This window comes from Amblyomma mixtum, chromosome 3, assembly GCF_055824585.1.
Source record: "Amblyomma mixtum isolate Tamu chromosome 3, ASM5582458v1, whole genome shotgun sequence".
In the NCBI taxonomy this organism is placed as follows: Eukaryota; Metazoa; Arthropoda; class Arachnida; order Ixodida; family Ixodidae; genus Amblyomma; species Amblyomma mixtum.
Window position 1 is genome coordinate 417,947,548 of NC_143014.1, and position 20,664 is coordinate 417,968,211.

Sequence of the window (20,664 nt, forward strand, 5' to 3'; positions counted from 1 at the left end):
AAGCAGCATGTTGCCATGCGGGCGCATGTATTTTCACAGCCATGGTAAACAGAGTGTGCAGTTGTAGGAAAAGCTTATATGAGTGATGTAGTGCATTTTTCTGGTATTTGTTTAGTTCATGCATCTAAACATGGAAATACATATGCAAAGAATTGTATGATATAGCTGTTTGCTCTGATGGACCATTTAAGTTGCTGTTGTAAAGAATGACCAAGTAAGAAGCAGCTTTAGCTCAGAGTCGTGAAGGACTTGACATTCACACAGTCACATCTAAGCACTGCTGAATCTTTTCAAGGAGACCTCCGTACAGGAACTTGCTGCCATTTGTAGACCTGCCGATTCTTAGGCTGAATGCAGTCATATATACAGTCATATGCACTCCTTCTGGCATTGCTATTATTCCTAGCATGTATCAGGAGCATGAACTGTCAAGCACAAAAGTTTGCAGGATCTGCGAAACTGCATTGCTGTGCCATCTGCCACCACAGAGCGTGGTGTTGGGGTTCACATGAGCCTGGATACTATGTTCATATCTCTTATGGCAGATCATGCAGCAATGCAGTTTTGCTTTGCCCCGCCATGTATCGCAGATCCTGCAAACTTTTGCGGCCAACAGTACCGTGTTATGGATGAGCAAACGCCTAATGTACTTGTGGCAAGTGGGTGATACTCCTTGCAGTGTGCAAACAAATGCGAGTATGCTGATTATATACGAAGTGTAATTACTGGTACATGATACACATTTGCTGCATTTATATTGGTTATGCCTATGCTTCAATTCTAGTCAACAAGAAAGGTGAAAGATTTGAGGAAGGCTGCCAAAAGAAGTGCCAATGAGGATGTTGTGGCACACAGAGAAAGCAATGCGCTCAAAGAGGAGCTGGAAGCCCTCAAGAAAGAAAATTCCAAGCTGCGGCAGTTAAACATGAAGCTGCCGGAGCAGCTTCTGAAATGCCTCTGAGCTCCAGGTTAGTTCTTTATGGAAGTATGCCTACTTCTTAATCTAGATACCACTTTCTACAGCCTGTAAGTTGTTACTTTTTTCTCGCAAGGTCCAGTGTCTTAAAAATACGTAGGTGCATTATAAAAGAGACTTCTTTTTGGGAAAGCAATTGTTAAAAATTTTGCATCTTTATTACATTCCTCATTGGTTGTATAAATGCAGTTTTACACTAACTCCATGTTTTTAATGGTCCTAACTTCTGCATCACAATGTAAATGTGAACTTTAGCTACATATGTTCATGTTCTTAGTGGAGCTTAGATAAATTACCTAAAAAGACCAAAAACAAAAAGATGAGAAAGTATGATGAAACAAGAAAAAATGAACTTGCTAAACGGGAAGTCTAACACCGCAAACGTTTTTGTCAACAGCTGCTGAAGTGAGCAATGTGGCTAGCATTGCACTAGTTGAGAACGCATCTGAAGACATCCCTCCAAGGGCGGTAACACCTGTACCAACAATGCCATCCCACCCTGTCACTGGAAGGGTCCACGCTGCTCTCATCTGAAGTACACAATGCGTGCTCATCAGCTGAGGAAGATATGGAAAGTCATCAGCAGCACTCCGGAATCATGTCTACTTCTGTGCCCTGCCGCGGTGGCTCAGTGCTTACGGCGCTCGGCCGCTGACCCGAAAGATGCGGGTTCGATCCCGGCCGCAGCGGCCAAATTTCGATGGAGGCGAAATTCGAGAGGCCCGTGTTCTGTGCGATGTCAGTGCACTTTAAAGAGCCCCAGGTGGTCAAAATTTCCAGAGCCCTTCACTACAGCGTCCCTCATAGTCTGAGTTGCGTTGGGCCCCAGTAAACCAATAAACCATGTCTACTATCTATAATTGTCAGTGACATTGTTGCGGAGTCCTTAACCTACCACCGTGCACATTTTCAGTTCGCAGCAAGTTTATAGCCCGTTTTTCAAGCTGCAAAGATAACCTAATGACGGAAAGAACAGGGAAGGGTATAGAAATGAGGAGCTCGTTACAACATAAATAGGAAGGTAGCCAACAGTCATTGAAACCAAAGAAAGCATACGGGAATGTTGTTCTTAAATCATTATTTATGATGTTAATGGGAAATTTGCAGGCAGCAGCCATGTTGAGAAGGCTTGAAATTTACCTAAGGACAGCGCAGTGCGTGTAACGTTACGAAACAGAGAGTAGTGCGAGTCAGGGGAAAAACACGACTGTGATGTTCTGGTTTAAATCATGAAGAAATGAGCAATACTTATGGTGCGGAGGACAGGTGATGAATGTTCCATGACTACTTATGAAATATATTCCAAAAAAAAGGTTAACATTGCAGACGAGATTAGGAAATCTGGGTTATAGGATGTAGCTGGCCCAATACTAAACTGGGGGTCAGTGGGTAGTGCTTTTAACCTGGTTTGGGCATAGGCAGGATGATGAAGTTGAGCACCAGAAATAACTGCATTTTGTTTATCTTTGTTGCACATTAAACGCAAGCACTAAGTGGTAGCTAGCTGTATTGCCATAAATATGGATAAAATTGATTCCATATTTCATGTCTGCATAACAAAAAAATAATCTAATTATTTATTTGATATGCTTCGAGGCTGACGGTATTAATTTCAGCATAAATTGTGTGAAATGTTGCTCCTACTGCACTAGTCTGAATTGTGTTTTAATCTCTACTAGGTAAATATCAAGCTTGTGTTTTGCCGTCATTGCGTGCATTTATGCCGGCTTTGCGAGGAGAGGAGACGTCTGTGATGTTATCTGCAGGCGGTACAGCAGTACCTGCTGGACCGCCTGCAGCAGAACCATGACCAGTCTAGGGTGTTTGTACGCTGACATACAGTGGAAAGATGAAAGCACCTAAATTTTCTGTCTGATGAAATCTGAAATGCGGGGTAGCATGCACATATATTGATTCACCAGTGTAGAATGTTTAGCAAGTTTATACTTCTGTATACTAACTACAGCAGCACCAATAAGATGTGGCACCAGCATCCACTTGCATCTGTAAATTTTTATTCAAGAAAGGAAAACAAGAAACATTAAAAAAGGTCACCATCTAAATCGAGCAACATTTGTCCTGCTGCGAAAATTCACTGGACGCTCATGAAACGAATTTCATGTCTACATGTAATTGCTTAACTAGTGCTTTTAAAATTCAGTAAGCTATATGCATTTTATGTTGGTGGTTTAATGACAGGCACATGGAACTAGTTTTGGTCAGGCTTGAACAGTCAGATGTTTATTTCTTGCGGCTCATGCAGTTATTTTACAGGTTCAGTTTGGTCCACAAAGGTAGCCCATATAGTATTAATGATCACTAAAATTATTTCATATGAAGTTGAATCATGCTTAGTGGTGCTTTTAAAAAGAGCAGTGGCAGCTAAGACATCAGTGAGATGTCAGGTATCAGTGCAGGCTGAGCAGTAGAAGAGCCTGTATTGTAGCCATGTGCCCCACAATGACAGTAAAAGGGGAGGCATGAGCGTGAAGCATGAGAGGCCAGCTCAGTGTTAGAAGGGTAACTTGTTTTTGAGGGTGGTCTTTCGCATTGCTTAGTCATCATGACATATCTTGAGAAGGGCATCTGGTTGCTATAGAAATTTTGTGACCATTCCACTCTTACAAGGTGCACCATATCATCTCACCGTAAAACAGCGCGCTTACACGGGACGAAGAAAGAAGACGCGCACACACAGCGCTGAACTTACAACTGCATGGTTTATTGCATTGCTCGCAATAAATACCAGAAAGGAATACAAAAAAAAACCAAAAAACAAAAACCAAAAGAAGGCGAGGAAGATATCCTCCTGTCGCATCGTGTTGTCAATGGTTATTCAAGATATTGAATCTTTTTTTTTTGTCAGTGCCATCGATGGAGTGCTAACGCATGACGCGCCTTTCCTATCTATGATGAATGCTTCATATAGTTCACGTTTGGGCTGATGATTATACCGCCTCAAAATCTGGCTTCGTCCAAGGTTAGGTGTGCAATGACAGGCAGGTACGTGTTTTGCCAGCGTGCTGCCGTATCCCGTGCGGATGTTAATGGCGTGCTCTCGTAGACGGTCGTTTATGCAGCGTCCACTTTGGCCCACATAAGAAGCGCCGCATGACAGCGGTATCTCGTAGATTACCTCCGTGTCACAGGTGGTGAACATTTTTTTTTTCAATGTTCTTACTGCACCGCGCTGGTTTAGGGGCATCTTCGTGCACCATTCTGCAAAGCGTAATGAGCTTTCTGGGTGCGGTTAGGATCAAATTCACTCCAGCACGCCCTACTATCTTCTTCAACGAGTGGCTGATCCCGTGCAGATACGGCATAACAGCCATCTTCTCTCTTTCTTTGGGTGGCCTCATCGGGAGGCTAGATAGGCGGAGATCTTTCAGGAGCTTGAAGCCGATCCCTAAAAGGAAGGCATCCGGGAAACCCGCTTCGCGAAGACGTTTCAGCTGAGATTCCATGCTAGCTTGCTGTCGGTGATGGCGCGATCTTTTGAGGGCATTGTTCAAGGCGGCCAAAGCTATTGCTCGTTTGACAAGCTTCGTATGCGCGGAAGAGTAAGGCAGAAGGCATTTCTTAGACCTCTTACTAACTTACTTACTTAGACCTCTTAAAGACATTCAGCCAGTCTATCCACAAATGGAGGCCGCCGCGGTGGCTCAGTGGCTATGGTGCTCGGCTGCTGGCCCGAAAGACGCGGGTTCGATCCCGGCCGCGGCGGTTGAATTTCTTTGGAGGAGAAATTCGAGGCCCGTGTACTGTGCGATGTCAGTGCACGTTTAAGAACCCCAGGTGGTCGAAATTTCCGGAGCCCTTCACTACGGCGTCTCTCATAGCCTCAGTTGCTTTGGGACGTTAAACCCCATAAACCAACCAACCAACTAATGAATGAAAACTTAATGACCGTGAGAGGATTTCGAGCCCGCGGCGGCGCGAGATGATTAGCTTCACTGGCCAGTGCATTAGACTTCTGCATCACCGCCGCAGCCGAACGTCCCGCGTGTTTAACTGCCAATCTCTCGCGCTGTGCTTGGGGTGTCTTCATAAATTTGCATCCGTTGCATCTTAAGGTATGTAATTATGCGGCCTCATAGTTTCTTTTTTTTTTCCTCTGAAAGACTCTAAATTCTCCTGAAACAAATAAATCACCGCTAGGTGCAACACTCTATCAGAAGAAAGCTGCAAGTTATGCCCTTAAAGGAAATAAGGTGTCCGGAAACATTGGAGAGCATTTAACCCGCATTTAGTTTCGGTAGAGTATCGCAAGTTCAATAAATAGCTCATTATGACCTTTCTTACAGCCAGCTATGGCATTATTAAAGTCGGCTATCATTTCAGGCTAAAGAAACAAAACCATTCGGGTAGAGCCAGTCGCTCGTTTTGTACCTTACCTCAGTTCTTGCCTTTCTTAGCTGAAATCCGAAGCTATGGCTGCGAAGAGCGCTCCATACGTTGGCTACTCAATGGAAGCAAATATGACGACGAATGCTTGCATAAGTATTGATTTCCTGTCTCAGATACCCATTCCTGGATTGCAGTTCAGTGTGCTGGCTTATAGTGCCGATGCATATAACTCATGCGCATTCGTGGTCCCTCAGGTGACTGCCGCCGACGAATGCAATCCACAAATAAGCTACTGGTACAGTAACCGCGGTCCTGGTTGAAACCAACAACCACTTTCTCCTTCGTGAAAGCGGTTAAGATACGGCGGTGTCCGACGTTCTTCCTCACGCACTCAGTATGGAGCTCCTTACCAGAGCTGGTACAGTGCTGGTCTCGTATAGCATGCGTGGCCGACGATCCAGTCGGCGTCCCGGTAGAGCGAAACTGATGCTGGCAACAAAATACGGATGAGAGCCAGGTCTTGTAGGCTGCTGGTTTCGTATAGCATGCATGAACCAGGGACGGGTCAGCGTCCCCGTGAGGAGTGAGAGCACAAGCGGCTTAGTTGGCCAGCTAGGGAAGACTGTGCACATGAAATGTCTAAAAAGAATAAACTTCTAAACCTGGCTTGGGAAAAGTAATCGCGCTCTTATTTACCGACCACAGGGCTTTGGACGCGACTGCAGATTAAGTAATGTGGGCATCCTTATGTCCGGGAAGAATGGCCACCACCCTGTCTTCTTCGAGATTTTTCAGCGCCTGCCAGCTGCCGAGACGCTATACCATTTAAGCGCGGTTCAGGTGTGGCGTTTTTGCTCACTTTATTTCTGTTGGTAGATGTGGCCGCGGAAGCATCGTAAAAGATCCGCTGCTTCAACGCCAGCGAGTGTTCGTGCGCTGCTATACGCCGCGGCCTCCCGAGCAACGCTTTGGACTACGAAAGCAGAGCAGCAGTGTTGGCTCAACCGGCGCTTCTCTTTGCCGTCAGGTTCTTAAGTGCAATACAATACGACTGAAGATGAGGTTCTGTGGCGAAGTCTGTTTCACTGTGTCGGTCTGGCCATTACACGCACGCGCGGTACGTTAGTACTGTCTTCAGTACAACCAATATTGTGGTTTGCTCTCCTTTATAATTTTTGTTAAAACTGCGCGGTGCGCTCACGGTATTAGACATATGTGGTCAGACACAGGCTGACGAACAATGCTTGGAGCAAGCAAGCATGTCATATGACACGAAGTATAGCCCTTTGTGTACAACTACTGCTCACGTCTAGCAATTCATTGTTCCCTTTCAGAAATTAGTAACGACGTAACGACTTCTTTAGATTCTTCCGTGCAGTCAGTTATGCTTGACCTTGAGCAAGAGTAGAGACAAGAATAGCCGGGTTGAGAAGATTACGTATGAAAACACGACACGTGTGCAGAAACGAATCGCTTTAAGTTGCTTAAATCAGTACAAAATCCCATCATGATCTATCGTGCAATAATGCTTACACGCTGATCTCTCAGCGGATGCAGCTGAAGGCAATGCATTCCGCACTCGTGAAGTGGAGGCCCGGCAAGACACTGACGATGGCTCGCTGAGCAGGAGAGTACAACTTAATCTGTCGCAGACGGGTGTCGAAGCCATCCATGTGGTTCTCCAAGACTGCAATCTGCACATGGAAGGCGCGGACAGGGTGGCCAGCCAAGTCTTGCATAGCAATCTGCACCCATCCCGTTGGCTCATTCAGGTGAACAGTTTTGACCACCCGCAGGTCGTGGAAAGTGCTTCCCACTTTCACGGCAATCCTGGAAACATAGGTCAGACAAAATGTTGACACTGTATAGCATGCGGGCAATTTCATTCAGCGGGCAACAGCAATCAGCAATGTGGGGCGCAAACTGAAATTCACCGGCGTTAGCTCATTAGGACCGCCTATTTAGCCTAGAAGATGCGTTCGTGGTACGAATGGGGAGCATTCCGCGCAGTTGCGGATGAATGTCGAGAGCAGAGGGGTAGGAAAGGAGTGGCCAGACTGTGGAGATCACGCAGAGGCCACCTGATCCACACTGCACTCTTGGGCATAACAGCGGCGCAGGAGTGCGACAGGGTGAACACAAGAATGACAAAGTAAGAAATGTGTGTGAAATTGCAGGTATTTTTACGGAAATTTTCTGTTGTCATAATTACGCCTTTAACAGAAACGCGTTAACGAAAAAAAAGTAATTTTCTGTTTTTGGAGCCGCAACACCCCCATCTCACCGAACTTTGGTGACGTGAGCACCACCATTGCACAAAAAAGTGATCCGAAAAACCATTGCCACCTTTCCTCAGTCCCGTCACATATTTTGAGCGTCAAAAAGTTTCTAAGCGCAATATTAGCGCGCAGAATGAGAAGCAGTGCACATTCTGCAGTCCTATTTGCTGCGGTCCTGCATTCATCCATTGGCGGCATTGACGTGATGAGCGGAAAGCTAGAATAATACCGGCGTGCTGCGTCCGGGACATTCACCGTTCAGACCGTTCGCACACAAGGTAAGTGGCGCACATTTTGAAGCGAAAAGCTTCACTACGCTAGTCAGCACAGCGCTTCGCGTGAGCCGGCGTATGCAAGGTAGATATACCATGGTAGCGAAGGCTCCATAGACGCCCATTGGTCTAAAACATGGCGGCTCATGGGGGAACCCCAGCGCCACTAATTTGGGGGGCAAACTACGTATGAGTGACGTTGAATGACGTCACGCATACCTACGCTTTTGGCGCGAATTATGAAGTGGTCTTTTTATAGAACCCGCATTTTCGAGCCGGTATCGCTTTAAGGTTGCCTTTCAGTGCGCACCAACCTTTGCCAGTCGAATGTGCTCGAGTTTCTGCTAGTTATGGCCTTGTTAATGTGCAATTGGGAACCCAATGAAAGTGACTGGCAAAGAAGGCAGCACAGAAAGGCAGCAACACTTGCAGACGCTGGGTAAGAATGCATGATTCGTAGTGGAAACCTTGGTGGAAATGCTGGTGCTAGTACTTTTGAGTATATCAAGGTGTGATGCACAAAGCACAGGCTCAAGTGCACAGTTTGCAATACAGTGCACGGTAAGTATGGTTTTCATATTCATGGTTTATTACAGCAACCAAACAAATACAGCGATAAAGCACACCAACAAAAAATGCGCGTCACAGGCAGCTCAAGCAGTAGTTTTTTTAAGCTGGCTATTCATCTCAATGGTCACAGTGCGGTTAGGAAAAAGCCCTTAAGTTCCACGAACGCTGTTAGGTAGGAAATTGAAAAGTATAGAAAACAATGCTACGACAGCTTCCATTGAGGCAAACGTGACATGACATAGTACGCGCATCAACACATAGACCATGCAGCACACAGGGATTACTCTTCACATTTCATTTCTTCAACTGAAAGAATACAGCAGCTATGTTCACACCTGCATGACAGTATTAACAAGTTTTAGCATCAACAAATCTGCTCAACGCTAGAGCATTACATCATACATAGGGCCTGCGCACAACCTCAACAGCTCCTTCTTGTCGCTAACCGAAGTAATTTGAAGCAATTCTAATCAAATCAAAATATACATGAAGTGCAGTTTAAAGTGAAGTGCAGGGATATTCAATACAGCCACTCCTTCCTCGAGTAGGCACAGCATCGAGACGCAGCCATCCTGGCCGCAGATACACAAACAGTTCGAAGTGCTTGGAAGAAACCCTCAGGTCTCGCAGCTGGCACGGCGTCTTCTCCAGGCTGAGGTTGCGGCAGAGCTCCACCCACGTTTTGCACCTGGACATGAAGCAGCATACACGTTATACAACTGCACCCAAATGAATACCATATACTCCAAACGTCAATACGCCAAGATTCCTTTCACCTAAATGCAGTACGTTATAACTATGGCAGAAAATGCTCGCGCCAAGCCTCCGCGCCTCAGAGTGCGGTTAAGCTCGCCTGATACCACGCGGCTAGCTACTTTTCTATGCTCAAAGAGTGACGAGAGCGATGCAGCAAAATGAGTCTAAAACTACATTGACGGTCATGTATACGTAGAACGGCAATAACTACTGCTGGGCGAATTCAGTAAAGGCACAGTCAATGCGGCGCACATACACATGGTTGAGTTTCGATACTGTCAGTTGCGAGGGGATCCTCAAATTGGCTTCACGGTGCTGCAAAACCCATTAATGTCATGCTCAGAGCTGTTAGGCAACGCAGTTGGTTTTAAATTGAACATGCGGCAAGTCAATTTACTAAAACATCCCGATAACATGAAGCCAAGTGCGTATGAAACGGTTACAGCTACGAATGGGCGCGGAAAGCCCGACAAAAGCATATCTAGAGCAGACGAAAACGGCAATAGCTCACCTGCGAAAGTCCAGAGGGAAGCGGTGCAGGCTTGGTAAGACACCCACGGTACAACCCACGCTGTCACAATGTGCCACGGAGCAAGGTTTCTTCACATGCCGCAACCTCATCTTGAAATGCAGAGCTAAGCGCTTGAAACGATGAGCGCGAAGCCTCGGGAAAAGGTTTCGCACTGGCCGTACACCGAAGGAAACGCTGCAGCGGTGCAGCGGGGTGCAGATCTTGCCAAACGGTGACAGAGAAGCGACGGGCAAGGACGACAAAAACTTCTTAAAGGTGCCATTTCGAGACCGGCGAGCTTAATTTGCACGCTTTCCAAGGCGCGCCATAGCAGGCAGCTGGAGATAAGAAATCGCTTCGTAAGCTCCCGCAGCCACTGTGGTCAAGGGGGGCCGGCCATGGGGGCCGGGTACCGAAACAAGGCCTGCAAAATCGCGCTGGAAATGCACAGAGGGCGCAACAAGAGCGTTGCAAAAATTACAAAATTCGGCTTAATATGTTTTGCTGAAATAGTTTATCTATTTTATAAAACGTGGCATTAAAATATTCATTTGTTTTTGTTGTTTTATAGCATTTTTATTTGTGCTTTTGAATTTCATTATATTAGTGTTTCGGCCGCCCAAAGTGGCTGTGCTGCAGTCGCGCTAGACCGTTTTTGGGCCCAGCCTTCGCCACCATTCTACATCCACCTTGGCGTATGTCGGAGTATGAGTGACGTCACTCACGGCGCAGGCTACTGCGCATGTGCGCCTCCGCTTCTCCTCCTCGCCATCGTTTGACCTTTCGCCGCTGTCGTGCGCAGTGCGCATTTGGAAGGAGGGGTATATAAGGTGCGCTTGCCCATCAGAACAGGCGCACGCTGCCGTGCGCTATGCGTCATCGTTTGACGTTCGCCTCAAGCGCGTGTTTATCGCGGAGGCCGGCTATATACCCGCTTGCCAGAGAATAGGCGTGCGCATTCAACGTGCCCAACAATGATGGATAAAGAAGTTTAATAATCCTGCGTAACTTATGGTATATATCATTCATAAGCAATTTTCATAACTACACAAGGCAGACGTATAGCATAACTATAAGCTAACCGAAGAATAACCGTAAGTTAAGCCGTAAACATAACCATAGGCTAAATCATAAGCATAACCGGAAGTTAAACCATAAGCATATCCATAAGTTAACCGTAAGCATATCCATAGGCTAAATCAAAAAGCATAACCATAAGTTAACCCCGCCGTGGTGGCTCAGTGGTCACGGCGCTTGGCTGCTGACCCGAAAGACGCGGATTCGACCCCGGCCGCCGCGGCTGAATTTCGATGGAGGCGAAATTTTAGAGGCCCGTGTTCTGTGCGATGTCAGTGCACGTTAAAGAACCCGAGGTGGTCGAAATTTCCGGAGCCGTCCACTACGGCGTCTCTCACAGCCTGAGTTGCTTTGGGACGCTAAACTCCAATAACCAATAACCAACCGTAACCATAAGCTAAACTATAAGCATTACCGCAGCTTTTCGCTTCGAGATATCCAGGCTTAACCTTAGCTAAGCCCCTGCCAATTTTTTACCGGAATCAATGATACACTTTTTATTGTCTTTTGGAAGTGTTGTTGCAGGCTTGTACCGCTGTTGAAAAAAACGCCGGGGCACTTGGAAAATCTTAAGTGGACGGGCAGCTTTAGTTACCACTACAGATCTCAAGACTAGCAGTCTCCATATCTTGTTTTGAGCGTCCTAATTCACTTGCAAAGAATCAAGAGCACGCTTGCGTATGAGTGGAGAGCGAATTCTATTCTTTCGAAATAGCGTGCCCACCACAGCCGCTTTACCACCGATGCGTCACTGCTGCTTCACTATGTCTCACAAAAGGTGCACAGCGCGCGGAAGAGAGAGGAACACAAGCGAGAAACAGGGAAGAGTGTTATAGTTTGCGGGAAAGTGAAGTGGGCACAAATTTTGCTTTGTCTGCTGATATGCACACCTAAAAACCGAGTAAGCGCGGGAAATTTTAGGCCAGGGAAGTACGCGATTGGTTAGCGGAGGAGCACGACAAAGAGCGCGGGCTTTTCAATTTCGTTTCTCGTCCAAGAAAGGATCACAAGTGTACGTTGTATCTTTTTATTTTTATCGTCGTTTATTCAGGCAGGTCCAAGTAATGCAGTAATTGCGTTTATTTTGTAAGGTATAACATTGTGATTTTAGTTTTCAGCCGAAAGTTTCTACACGGGCGTTCCAAATGCCGAACTTGCACTGCCACAGGGAAGTTTTCCAACAGCACTGATGTCATTCGAGTCGACATTCCAGAATTTTGAGCCCCTTCGACATGCGAGCTCACTCCCGATCCTCCAATGGCAATCGCCATCGCTTCGGCCAGCCCATGGAAGAGGTCAAGGCAGGAGTAACTTTATGAAAGATGGCCAAATTACACAGATTAAAATACAAACAAATTGAAAAAGGGGGGGTGGTGGAATCCTAGGCTAGGAGGCGCAAGCCACCGCCCGATACGAAGGGTTACGCCACTACCATCCATCCATACACCCCGACCACAACCGTGCCGCGTGCGTCTGCTCGGGCTCTGTGGTTGTTGAATACGATATCTGCTGCATGCGTTTTTCTGGTGCTTCTTTAGCAAATAGTTCTTGTACTCGTTAAATGGGGGCCTCGAGATAACTGTACACCATTCAGCATGCACTACGCGAGCGCGAACTTTCCGCACCAATGCGCCGATCACGGCGACTGCGCCCCTTAGTACCTCGCACTATTCTACTTAAAACATCCATTTACAAACATTTTGCTCGCTGGCTTAGATAAAACTCAAGCTGCGCTCTACTTATGTTAAATAATCCCCTGTGACCTAGTAGTGTGACATTTGAGGGGGTTGGCAGGTGCCAGGTTATTCACTACCGGTCAGCCGGATTAACTGCAGTGCTAGGACAGTCCCTTGACACCACTCGATGGAGCGCCTCTTTTTATGGGAAGCATATTATTAGAGCTACACTACAGCCCGTCGAGCGCGGCGGTGGAGCTACCATTGACCTTTAGCGTGACCACGTGACACCACGTGGCAACATGACGTCACAGTAGAGGAGAAATGGGTTGCCGGCTCGCGCGGTCGGCCGCGGCGGTGGAGGCTCCACATCAGAGGCGCGGCGGCTGACCACGTGACAACATGACGTCACAGCAGAGGAGAGATGGGCTGCCGGCTCGCGCGGTCGGCCGCGGCGGTGGAGGCTCCACATCAGAGGCGCTGCAGCTGGCCACGTAACGCTACAGCAGCGGTATAAAGCTGAGCTTGCCTCGCTCTCCGGCCACTTACGAGGCGGCCAGGTGTTGGGATGCCGCCTAGAAGCAGGGCTGATTTGAACGAGAAGCGAAAGCTTCAGCGTGCCACAGAGACCGATGAAGAGCGGGATGAACGTCAACCAAGGAAAGCCATGCATTACCAAAACTAGCCATCAATATGCTTCGCATCTGACTAGGCTTAACCTTAGCTAAGCCTCAGCCATTTTTTGCTCTTATTTATACTTATGCTCTGCTATATGCTTATTTCTAACTGGTTTAAAGTTGCAGCTTTCACATGGTACTACTTTAGTAGACAATTCTTATATGCATTTAACTCCCTCTTATGCCAGGAATCTGCCAGTGATGACGACATCGGGGACATGCCATGTTCTCCTTTCATCATTGCAAAAGGAGCAGCCGCCGCGGTGGCTCAGTCGTTATGGCGCTCGGCTTCTGACCCGAAAGACGCGGGCTCGATCCCGGCCGCGGCGGTTGAATTTCTTTGGAGGAGCAATTCTAGAGGCCCGTGTACTGTGCGATGTCAGTGCACGTTAAAGAACCCCAGGTGGTCGAAATTTCCGGAGCCCTCCACTACGGCGTCTCTCATAGCCTTAGTCGCTTTGGCACGTTAAACCGCATAAATCAATCAATCAGTCATCATTGCAAAATGTGTAATTCCGTGTGGTACCGCACTCGGGCGAGCATTCCTGATTTAAAACTTGTTTTGTGCAGGAGGCAGTTTCCTTACTGCAAAGAGCTTCCCCCTATGCCTTGACACCCTGGCAGTGATGCACGGAACCAACCCATGCCAAGCTTTGAAGCTCATGTTTTTCGTGCACTTTGCTTCCAATGTTGTGCACCGCAAGTAAACAAGCCCCTGCTTGGAGTTACACAGCGGTAAGTACTGACCTCACTTGTTAACTGAGTTGTGATAACCTTCCTTGTTTTGGTTTTGGCTCTTCTCACATATCCAGTGATGATCGAAGTTATAGGTATACATCACTTTATCATAGGACCCTTTTATGAAAATGCTGGCAAAGTGCAAAAGCAATCTTTAAAAAGTAAGAAAATGTTTGCTGAACCCAGACAACTAATCAGCTATGGAATGAAATTTTGCTTTTCTGCTGATTGGTTAATGCAGCTGGTAAAATAGTGCTCTAAAGAAATCTGTAGAAAGGAAAGACAAATAAAACTATTTTTTCTGGAATTGATCTGCAACCACTTCTTTACAGATTACGGCTGTACTACCTGCATTGCATGGTGCCCAGTCACTAATATAAAAGGGTTGGAGAGGGTGGTACTATATTGCTTCTGAGATTGTGTAGCAGTGTATGGCTGTTCTGGTGGAAGTTATACACATTGCATGCTCATAGCGGTCATATATATTTGGCCACGGCATCACAGGACTTGGGGGCGAGGTTTTGCTGAAGAGTGCATATGTGCATGCAATGTAACCCTTTAGTGGCCATGTAAGGATCCATTGTTTATATATAGATTTGAATGTGTCGCCATGCAGATTTGATGGATTTGACGTCATAGATGGTACTTCGCAGAAATTGTCAGCATTCTCTCACTATTAGTAAGTATGAGGACTTGTGTTCATGTAACTGTGCGATGAACGTTGTGATGGTTTGATCGCATTTCCACTACTGCTGCTGGGGCTTCTTTGATCTTGAGCTCTGGCAGCGTATGTGGTTCCGGCTTTATTTGGAGGGTATACTATAGCTACGATTCCGACTATCTGGCTTATATATATATATATATATATATATATATATATATATATATATATATATATATATATATATATATATGAGAGAAGCCAACAGCCACAACAACCAAGGGACACAGGGGATTTTAATTAATTTATTTATTTTGTGGTGTTGATCAATGTAGAATGTCACTGAATATGTTATCGCTTAAAGCTAATTGATTAGAAAAGCAGAATAAAAAACAACCACATGCCGCCGGTGGGAGCTGAACCCACGACCTCCGAATTACGCATTCGGTGCTCCACCTCTGAGCTCCGGCTACGGCTGTCAAATCTTCTGCTTTCGGGGGTATTTATGTAGTGGATGTCCCCTCTGGATCGTGTAGAGGTAAATTGGGTTGAAGATGATTGTTGAAGGATGCTTGACGTCTTGCAGATTCGAATTGCTCACATTGCTTGAGGATACTTCTGGAGAGGTTATGTTTTAATAACAATTAATAACACAATATATATATATATATCTATATATATATATATATATATATATATATATATATATATATATATATATATATATATATATATATATATATATATATATGCTTGTTACAGTAATCGAGGTCCCAAGACCATTTTTTTGTTGTCAATTAAATTTTTACACGCGATGGGCAAATATATCTACACAAAGAAATGAACCTTGGTTTTGCGAGTAACACTGTAGTTTTCTTCGGAAAAAATCGTAATCACAAGAGGTGGAGAATGTGATTTTTCCCATTTCGGAAAGTTTCAAGTTTGGGGCCCTCCTGTATGCACCATATTTTTTGTCACGCATGAGTTTTTTCTAAGTTAATCTTAGCATTTTAACTGTACTCTTGCAAACATTAGATAACATTTTGTTTGTTGCCTTCTTCTTCAGGGGAAAAAATCGTGAACTTTGCTCAAGAAACTGTGCGCTGCAAAAAAGGCGCTTTTTAGCACAACCGTTACGCAAGACGCGTTGAGATATCACCGATGAATCTTTTTCTCAGCATTTCCCAGTTGCTTTTTCTTACTTCTGGCGAATTTTATAATTCTGGACCAGTAGGTTTTTTCTCTACAGTGCGTCAAAATTGACAAAATTTCAAAATAGCCAAAAAAGAAGCAAGTTTTCTGTGGATTTGAAAAAAACTTTTGATTTTCTTTAAATTTCTCTGAATACACCTCAGTACTTCGTATGTATAACATACTAATATGATTTCTAGTATATTGTTTGAGTTCGAAAAATAAATACAAAATACATTTCATGTTTTCAGTCTTTAGTAGTGCGTAATATTTTTTTAGCAAGTTCAAGCCTCAGAACGTCGATATAGTACTGGATCTAAGTGGCTAAATTTCAAACGATGCAGTTTCCCAGTTCATAGGTGTACTTTCCTATAATGAAAGATTTAAAGGCCCTACTTGCTTTGCATATTCTTTTAACACAATGACTTATATGGCTCGAGGCATATTATTGCACGTGCTTTTAGGACCAATTTGTTTCATGGTTTCATGGCTTTTAACATCCTAAAGCAACTCAGGCAATGGGAGATGTGGTGAAGGGCTTTGGAAATTTTGACCACGTGTGGTTCCTTAATGTGCACTGACATCGTACACTACACGGGCGCCTTGCATTTCCCTTCCATCGAAACACGGTCGCCGTGGCCGGGATCGAACCTGAGTCTTTCGGGTCAGCAGCCGAGTGCCGTAACCATTGGGCGACAACGGCGGGGTTAATTTGTGTTTATTTGGATTTTACTTAAGAATTCAATGTGCCCGTCGCTACTCTAAAGAAGCCTTTATTGAGCTACCTCCGCTGTAGAAAGGAGCCGCGCTAGGCAGCTGCTTCGAAGCTACATAATGCCTTGCGAGATCCCAAATTTTATAGCACCAGGCGTCCTTTCAAGAATGTTCCCGATTGCTGACAGTGCTGCCATGTATCCTCACTGTGCTAGATGTGCAGGTCATCATTCCTCAGGCAACGAGGTGTGCTATTCAAAAAGCGAAGCTGGTGTATGAAAAAGGCGTATGGTCAACGGAGGAGAGATTCACAAGATGTAAGCAAAAGCACGGTGACATCAACGTGGTTTTAGAATATTACATTATGGATACACTCCATCGCTCCAGACAAATTCTTAACATTAAATATGTGGTAAAAATGGAGAAGGAAGATAAAAAGGAATCGGTACCTAAACACCTCATGATCCGGTCTATGCGAGAAGCTTACCGCCTTTACAAGTTAGCTCACCCTGCCTGCCATGTTCGCCTTATAAAATTTGATATCCTTGTGCCCTAACTGGCTGAAACGCTAGCTGCAGTGGCATGTGCTGGGTTGTTGCGCTCATGTAGCCCAGGCTGCTGCTCTTCCACGGCTTTGCACATAATCTTCTGTTTCTCAGCAATGCGCTGCACTCTGCCTCTGTTAAGTTGGTCACATTTGTGAGGATAACTGAGATATCCCCCCAGTGAGGAAATTTTTCATCTAGCTGGATTAGCCTCTAGCTAGAAATGTGCCTTTTCTGTGTCGGAACATGCATAAAATATTGTACAGCCTACCATACTTCATGGTAACATTTAGCAGTTCCCTTATGAAAGCGTTAAGTCAAACCATCATAACTTTTTTCCCTGAACAAATTTGTACCTCGGATGAATTGTGCCAATAATACATGATTTCTGGTCCCTATTTTGTGGTGCTTAATCGGTGTAAGAATAGGATAAATGATGAGGATTTAAATATTTGTCCAATGTCTGGTTCTTTTCAATGCTCTATTTGGTGGAAACACAATTGTCTTGTAATTTAAGCCAGTTTTTGAAGCTATGCGCTTAAAAACTAGAATTTCAAATATCAACACACTTAGCGGAAACAACGTTTGCTCAGAAGAATAAAGGCTGTTAACCACCAGTGTTAGAGAAATGGAACATAAAAGCAAAGATAGCTTCATAAATCGCATTGAAGCTGGACTTTCTTCAAGAAGAAATCAGCTGCCTCAAATAAGAGCAAATTTGTTTTGATTGCAGCGTTTGAAGTTTGGGTATGTAGTTTTTTGCTGTCAACAGATCAGGTATACTGTCCATTATCATTGGCCGCCGTGTTTTCCGGCCTCTTCAGTGGTCAGAGGATTTTGACTCAGATAGTGAGGGAATCCATAGAAAAATCAGGGAACTGGAAGAAAGCACCTTGCTTGACACTCTGGCTTAGTGGCGTATCATGCATGGTGTTTGTTCTTATCGTGTCATTCAGCATGACTGGAATCATGGTGTGAGTACACAAGCCTTTGCAACCAAAGTGCTTCACTTTTGCAGCCAATTTTTTTAGCACACTAAGTCAATGAGGCTTTCTTGTTCACGTTAGCACCCATTTTGTGAGTTCTGTCAAAAAACAATGTTCTTTAGCTCCAACATGTTTTGGCATTGCATGCATCTGCTAAGTCTTTTGTCTATGCAACTCACAATGGGGTTATTAAATAGAGCAGTGAAATTTTTGTATGGTTTGCTTTCGCTACTGACTGCGAGAAAAGGCTGTTGCTAAAGGTACGTCGGATGGGCCCGGTGCATCCCCCCCCCCCCGTTCTCTCAGTACATCGGATGGACCAGGAACATTTTTTTTCCAAATACACCGGGCAAATCTGACAGTGTTTTTCAAAGTCCGGCTATTTGATTCTTGCCCGGTGGTCTGCTCGATTTACTCTCATCGTGCTCCTTTGAATTTGACCAGGAGTAGTCATACCTTTGGCACAAGAATGTCTACTCTCTGCCCGGAATGGGTCAACTGGTGTTCGGCACACGTACTCCGAGAGCGCCATGCAATGAACTGCTTGTTCACATGACAAACACCCTGTTCTCCGGTTGCACCGTTCGCTACACATCGTTTGGTTAGAGTGTGTGAACTGAAAAATTAGTTCCGACTATTTCCATGCAACGTGGTGCACATGTGTGCTTTTCTGTCGTGCGCCGAACTCCGCTTCATGAACTTGAAGGCTTGTTTACTTGCGACAATCCGCTGCCCTTAGTCGAAGCTGAGTGTGCGTGCGGGATCGGTGCTCCAAATACACGTGTGGTGTGTGGCACTGGCTGAGAGGGACCCATTGGCTCACGCTAAGCTCGAATCACTCAATATGTGACAACTTCTACCTGAAAGATCAAGCAGCGAGCTAGGTAATTTCCTCGTATTCCCCTCAGAAATGTCAATGTTAGCCCGGAAATGGTCTGCACAGTCTTTGTCAAAAGTTCAGAGCCCAGGGGGTTCACTTCCAAGCTTTATATTGGGACTCCAGGAGCATTCATGGAAGTCCTACCTATTGCAGGAGGCAGTACCAGGAATCTTCTTATGTCCAGGAAATTTGGAGCGCGAGAGATTCATAAAGAACGACACAGTGTGGCTCAAAAGAAAACCCCTTGGACTCCAAACTTTAGACAAAGGCTATACATGCTTCCTGCTATGCGGTTGCTTCTCCACAATAATTTTCTGTATTGTGGTGGAGTATGTCTTTGCATCACCTAGGTCAGCGCTGTATATAAATATAAATATATAAATAAATATATAAATATTTAAATATAAATATATAAATGTAAATATATTATAATATAAATATTTATAAATATATAAATATAAATATAACATAATTTGCTGTATATAAATTCGCCATAGTATTGCTTTTGCCATGGCTGTGAGGCATAATATAAATATTTTAAAGATGATTATTATATCTGGTGGTAAAAAAGAGCTAGCATTGTATTTTTTATGTAGTACGGACAGATGCATCTAGGGATATGCGTGCTGTGCACAGCATAGGCGCTCGATCTAGCAAGCATTCTGCTGTGCTTCACTGCTGGTGATAACTTGCTTAAATTATGAGCAGAACGAGGCGACAGATTACAATACTGGAGCGAAAGCACCAAGATGCTGGTGTACGCCGCGTCGCTTGCTGCTAACATATGTGAACTGGTGCGAGTGATTGTAGTGCTACATGCACACACAACCGGGTGTGAAGATATATATGTGAGATTTTTTGGGAGAGCTGGGCTTGTCTTACTTCATCTGAATGACAGGCGGCGATATAAGAATGGGAAAACTTCCCCTTGCAGCTCCTCGAAAGTCGTGATATGTGGCATGGAACTTGCAAATGCTTCAGAGAGAAGAGTGTTGCAAGTAGCAATGGTGCACTGGATGGCAGCATCCACGACCATGTTGGACGTCACTTTAGCCATGGGCCGGCAGCTACAGACGTCGTACGCTCAGTGAGAATGAACACTCTGTCGGGCGTAGCTTTAGACCCCTCAGCGAAAGAAAAGTGGAAATTAAAAAAGCGGAGAGTTTAGCTAGGCTTGTGTTGGATACATTGCGCTGTGGGAAGGACGAAAGACGAAAAAGATGGAAAACTTTCTTTTTACACTATATGATATATGCACATACCTCCAGAGATGCAGGGAAGACGGAAGTGTGCTAGGTATCCGTCGAATATCTCATAAACAACGGCCGAGGGCAAATCTCTGAATGACATGCAACTTTTCATTTCCAGCAGTTTGTAGCTTTCATGTCAAGGTCCTTGCATGGAGTGAAGGACCCCATATTTAACTAAGTGCCCCGCCGCGGTGGCTCAGTGGTTACTGCACTCGGCTGCTGACCCGAAAAACGCGGGTTCGATCCCGGCCGCAGCGGCTGAATTTCTTGAAGGCGAAATTCTAAAGGTCCGTATGCTGTGTGATGTCAGTGCACGTTAAAGAACCCCAGGTGGTCAAAATATCCGGAGCCCTTCACTACGGCGTCTCTCATAGCCTCAGTCGCTTTGGGACGTTAAACCCCAATAAACCAAACCAAACCATATTTAACTAAGTAATGAGTGATGACAGTTACCAAACAACGCTTTGCCGGTAGCTTCCCAGTCTGTGTGCAGAGGTGTATACGGTAGCAGAACAATCCTTGAAAACACAGTGATTCACCAGTACCACCTTAAGACGT

General features: G+C 45.2%; 1 protein-coding gene across 5 annotated transcripts in view; it reads right to left on the minus strand.

Moving 5' to 3' along the window:
- LOC149357809 (anaphase-promoting complex subunit 10-like) overlaps window positions 1–20,664 on the minus strand; it is a 113,899-nt gene that overhangs the window by 10,416 nt on the left and 82,819 nt on the right. For 2 of the 5 annotated variants that reach the window (XM_089584945.1, XM_089584947.1), the window contains exon 5: window positions 6,780–7,153. The exons of 1 other annotated variant lie outside the window; for it this stretch is intronic. In XM_089584945.1, the coding sequence (XP_089441071.1) occupies window positions 6,868–7,153 (286 nt within the window). In that variant the 3' untranslated portion in view covers window positions 6,780–6,867. Of the gene's footprint in view, window positions 1–6,779; window positions 7,154–20,664 lie in introns of those variants that run through there. 2 more of the 5 variants (XM_089584946.1, XM_089584942.1) reach the window with 2 other exon arrangements.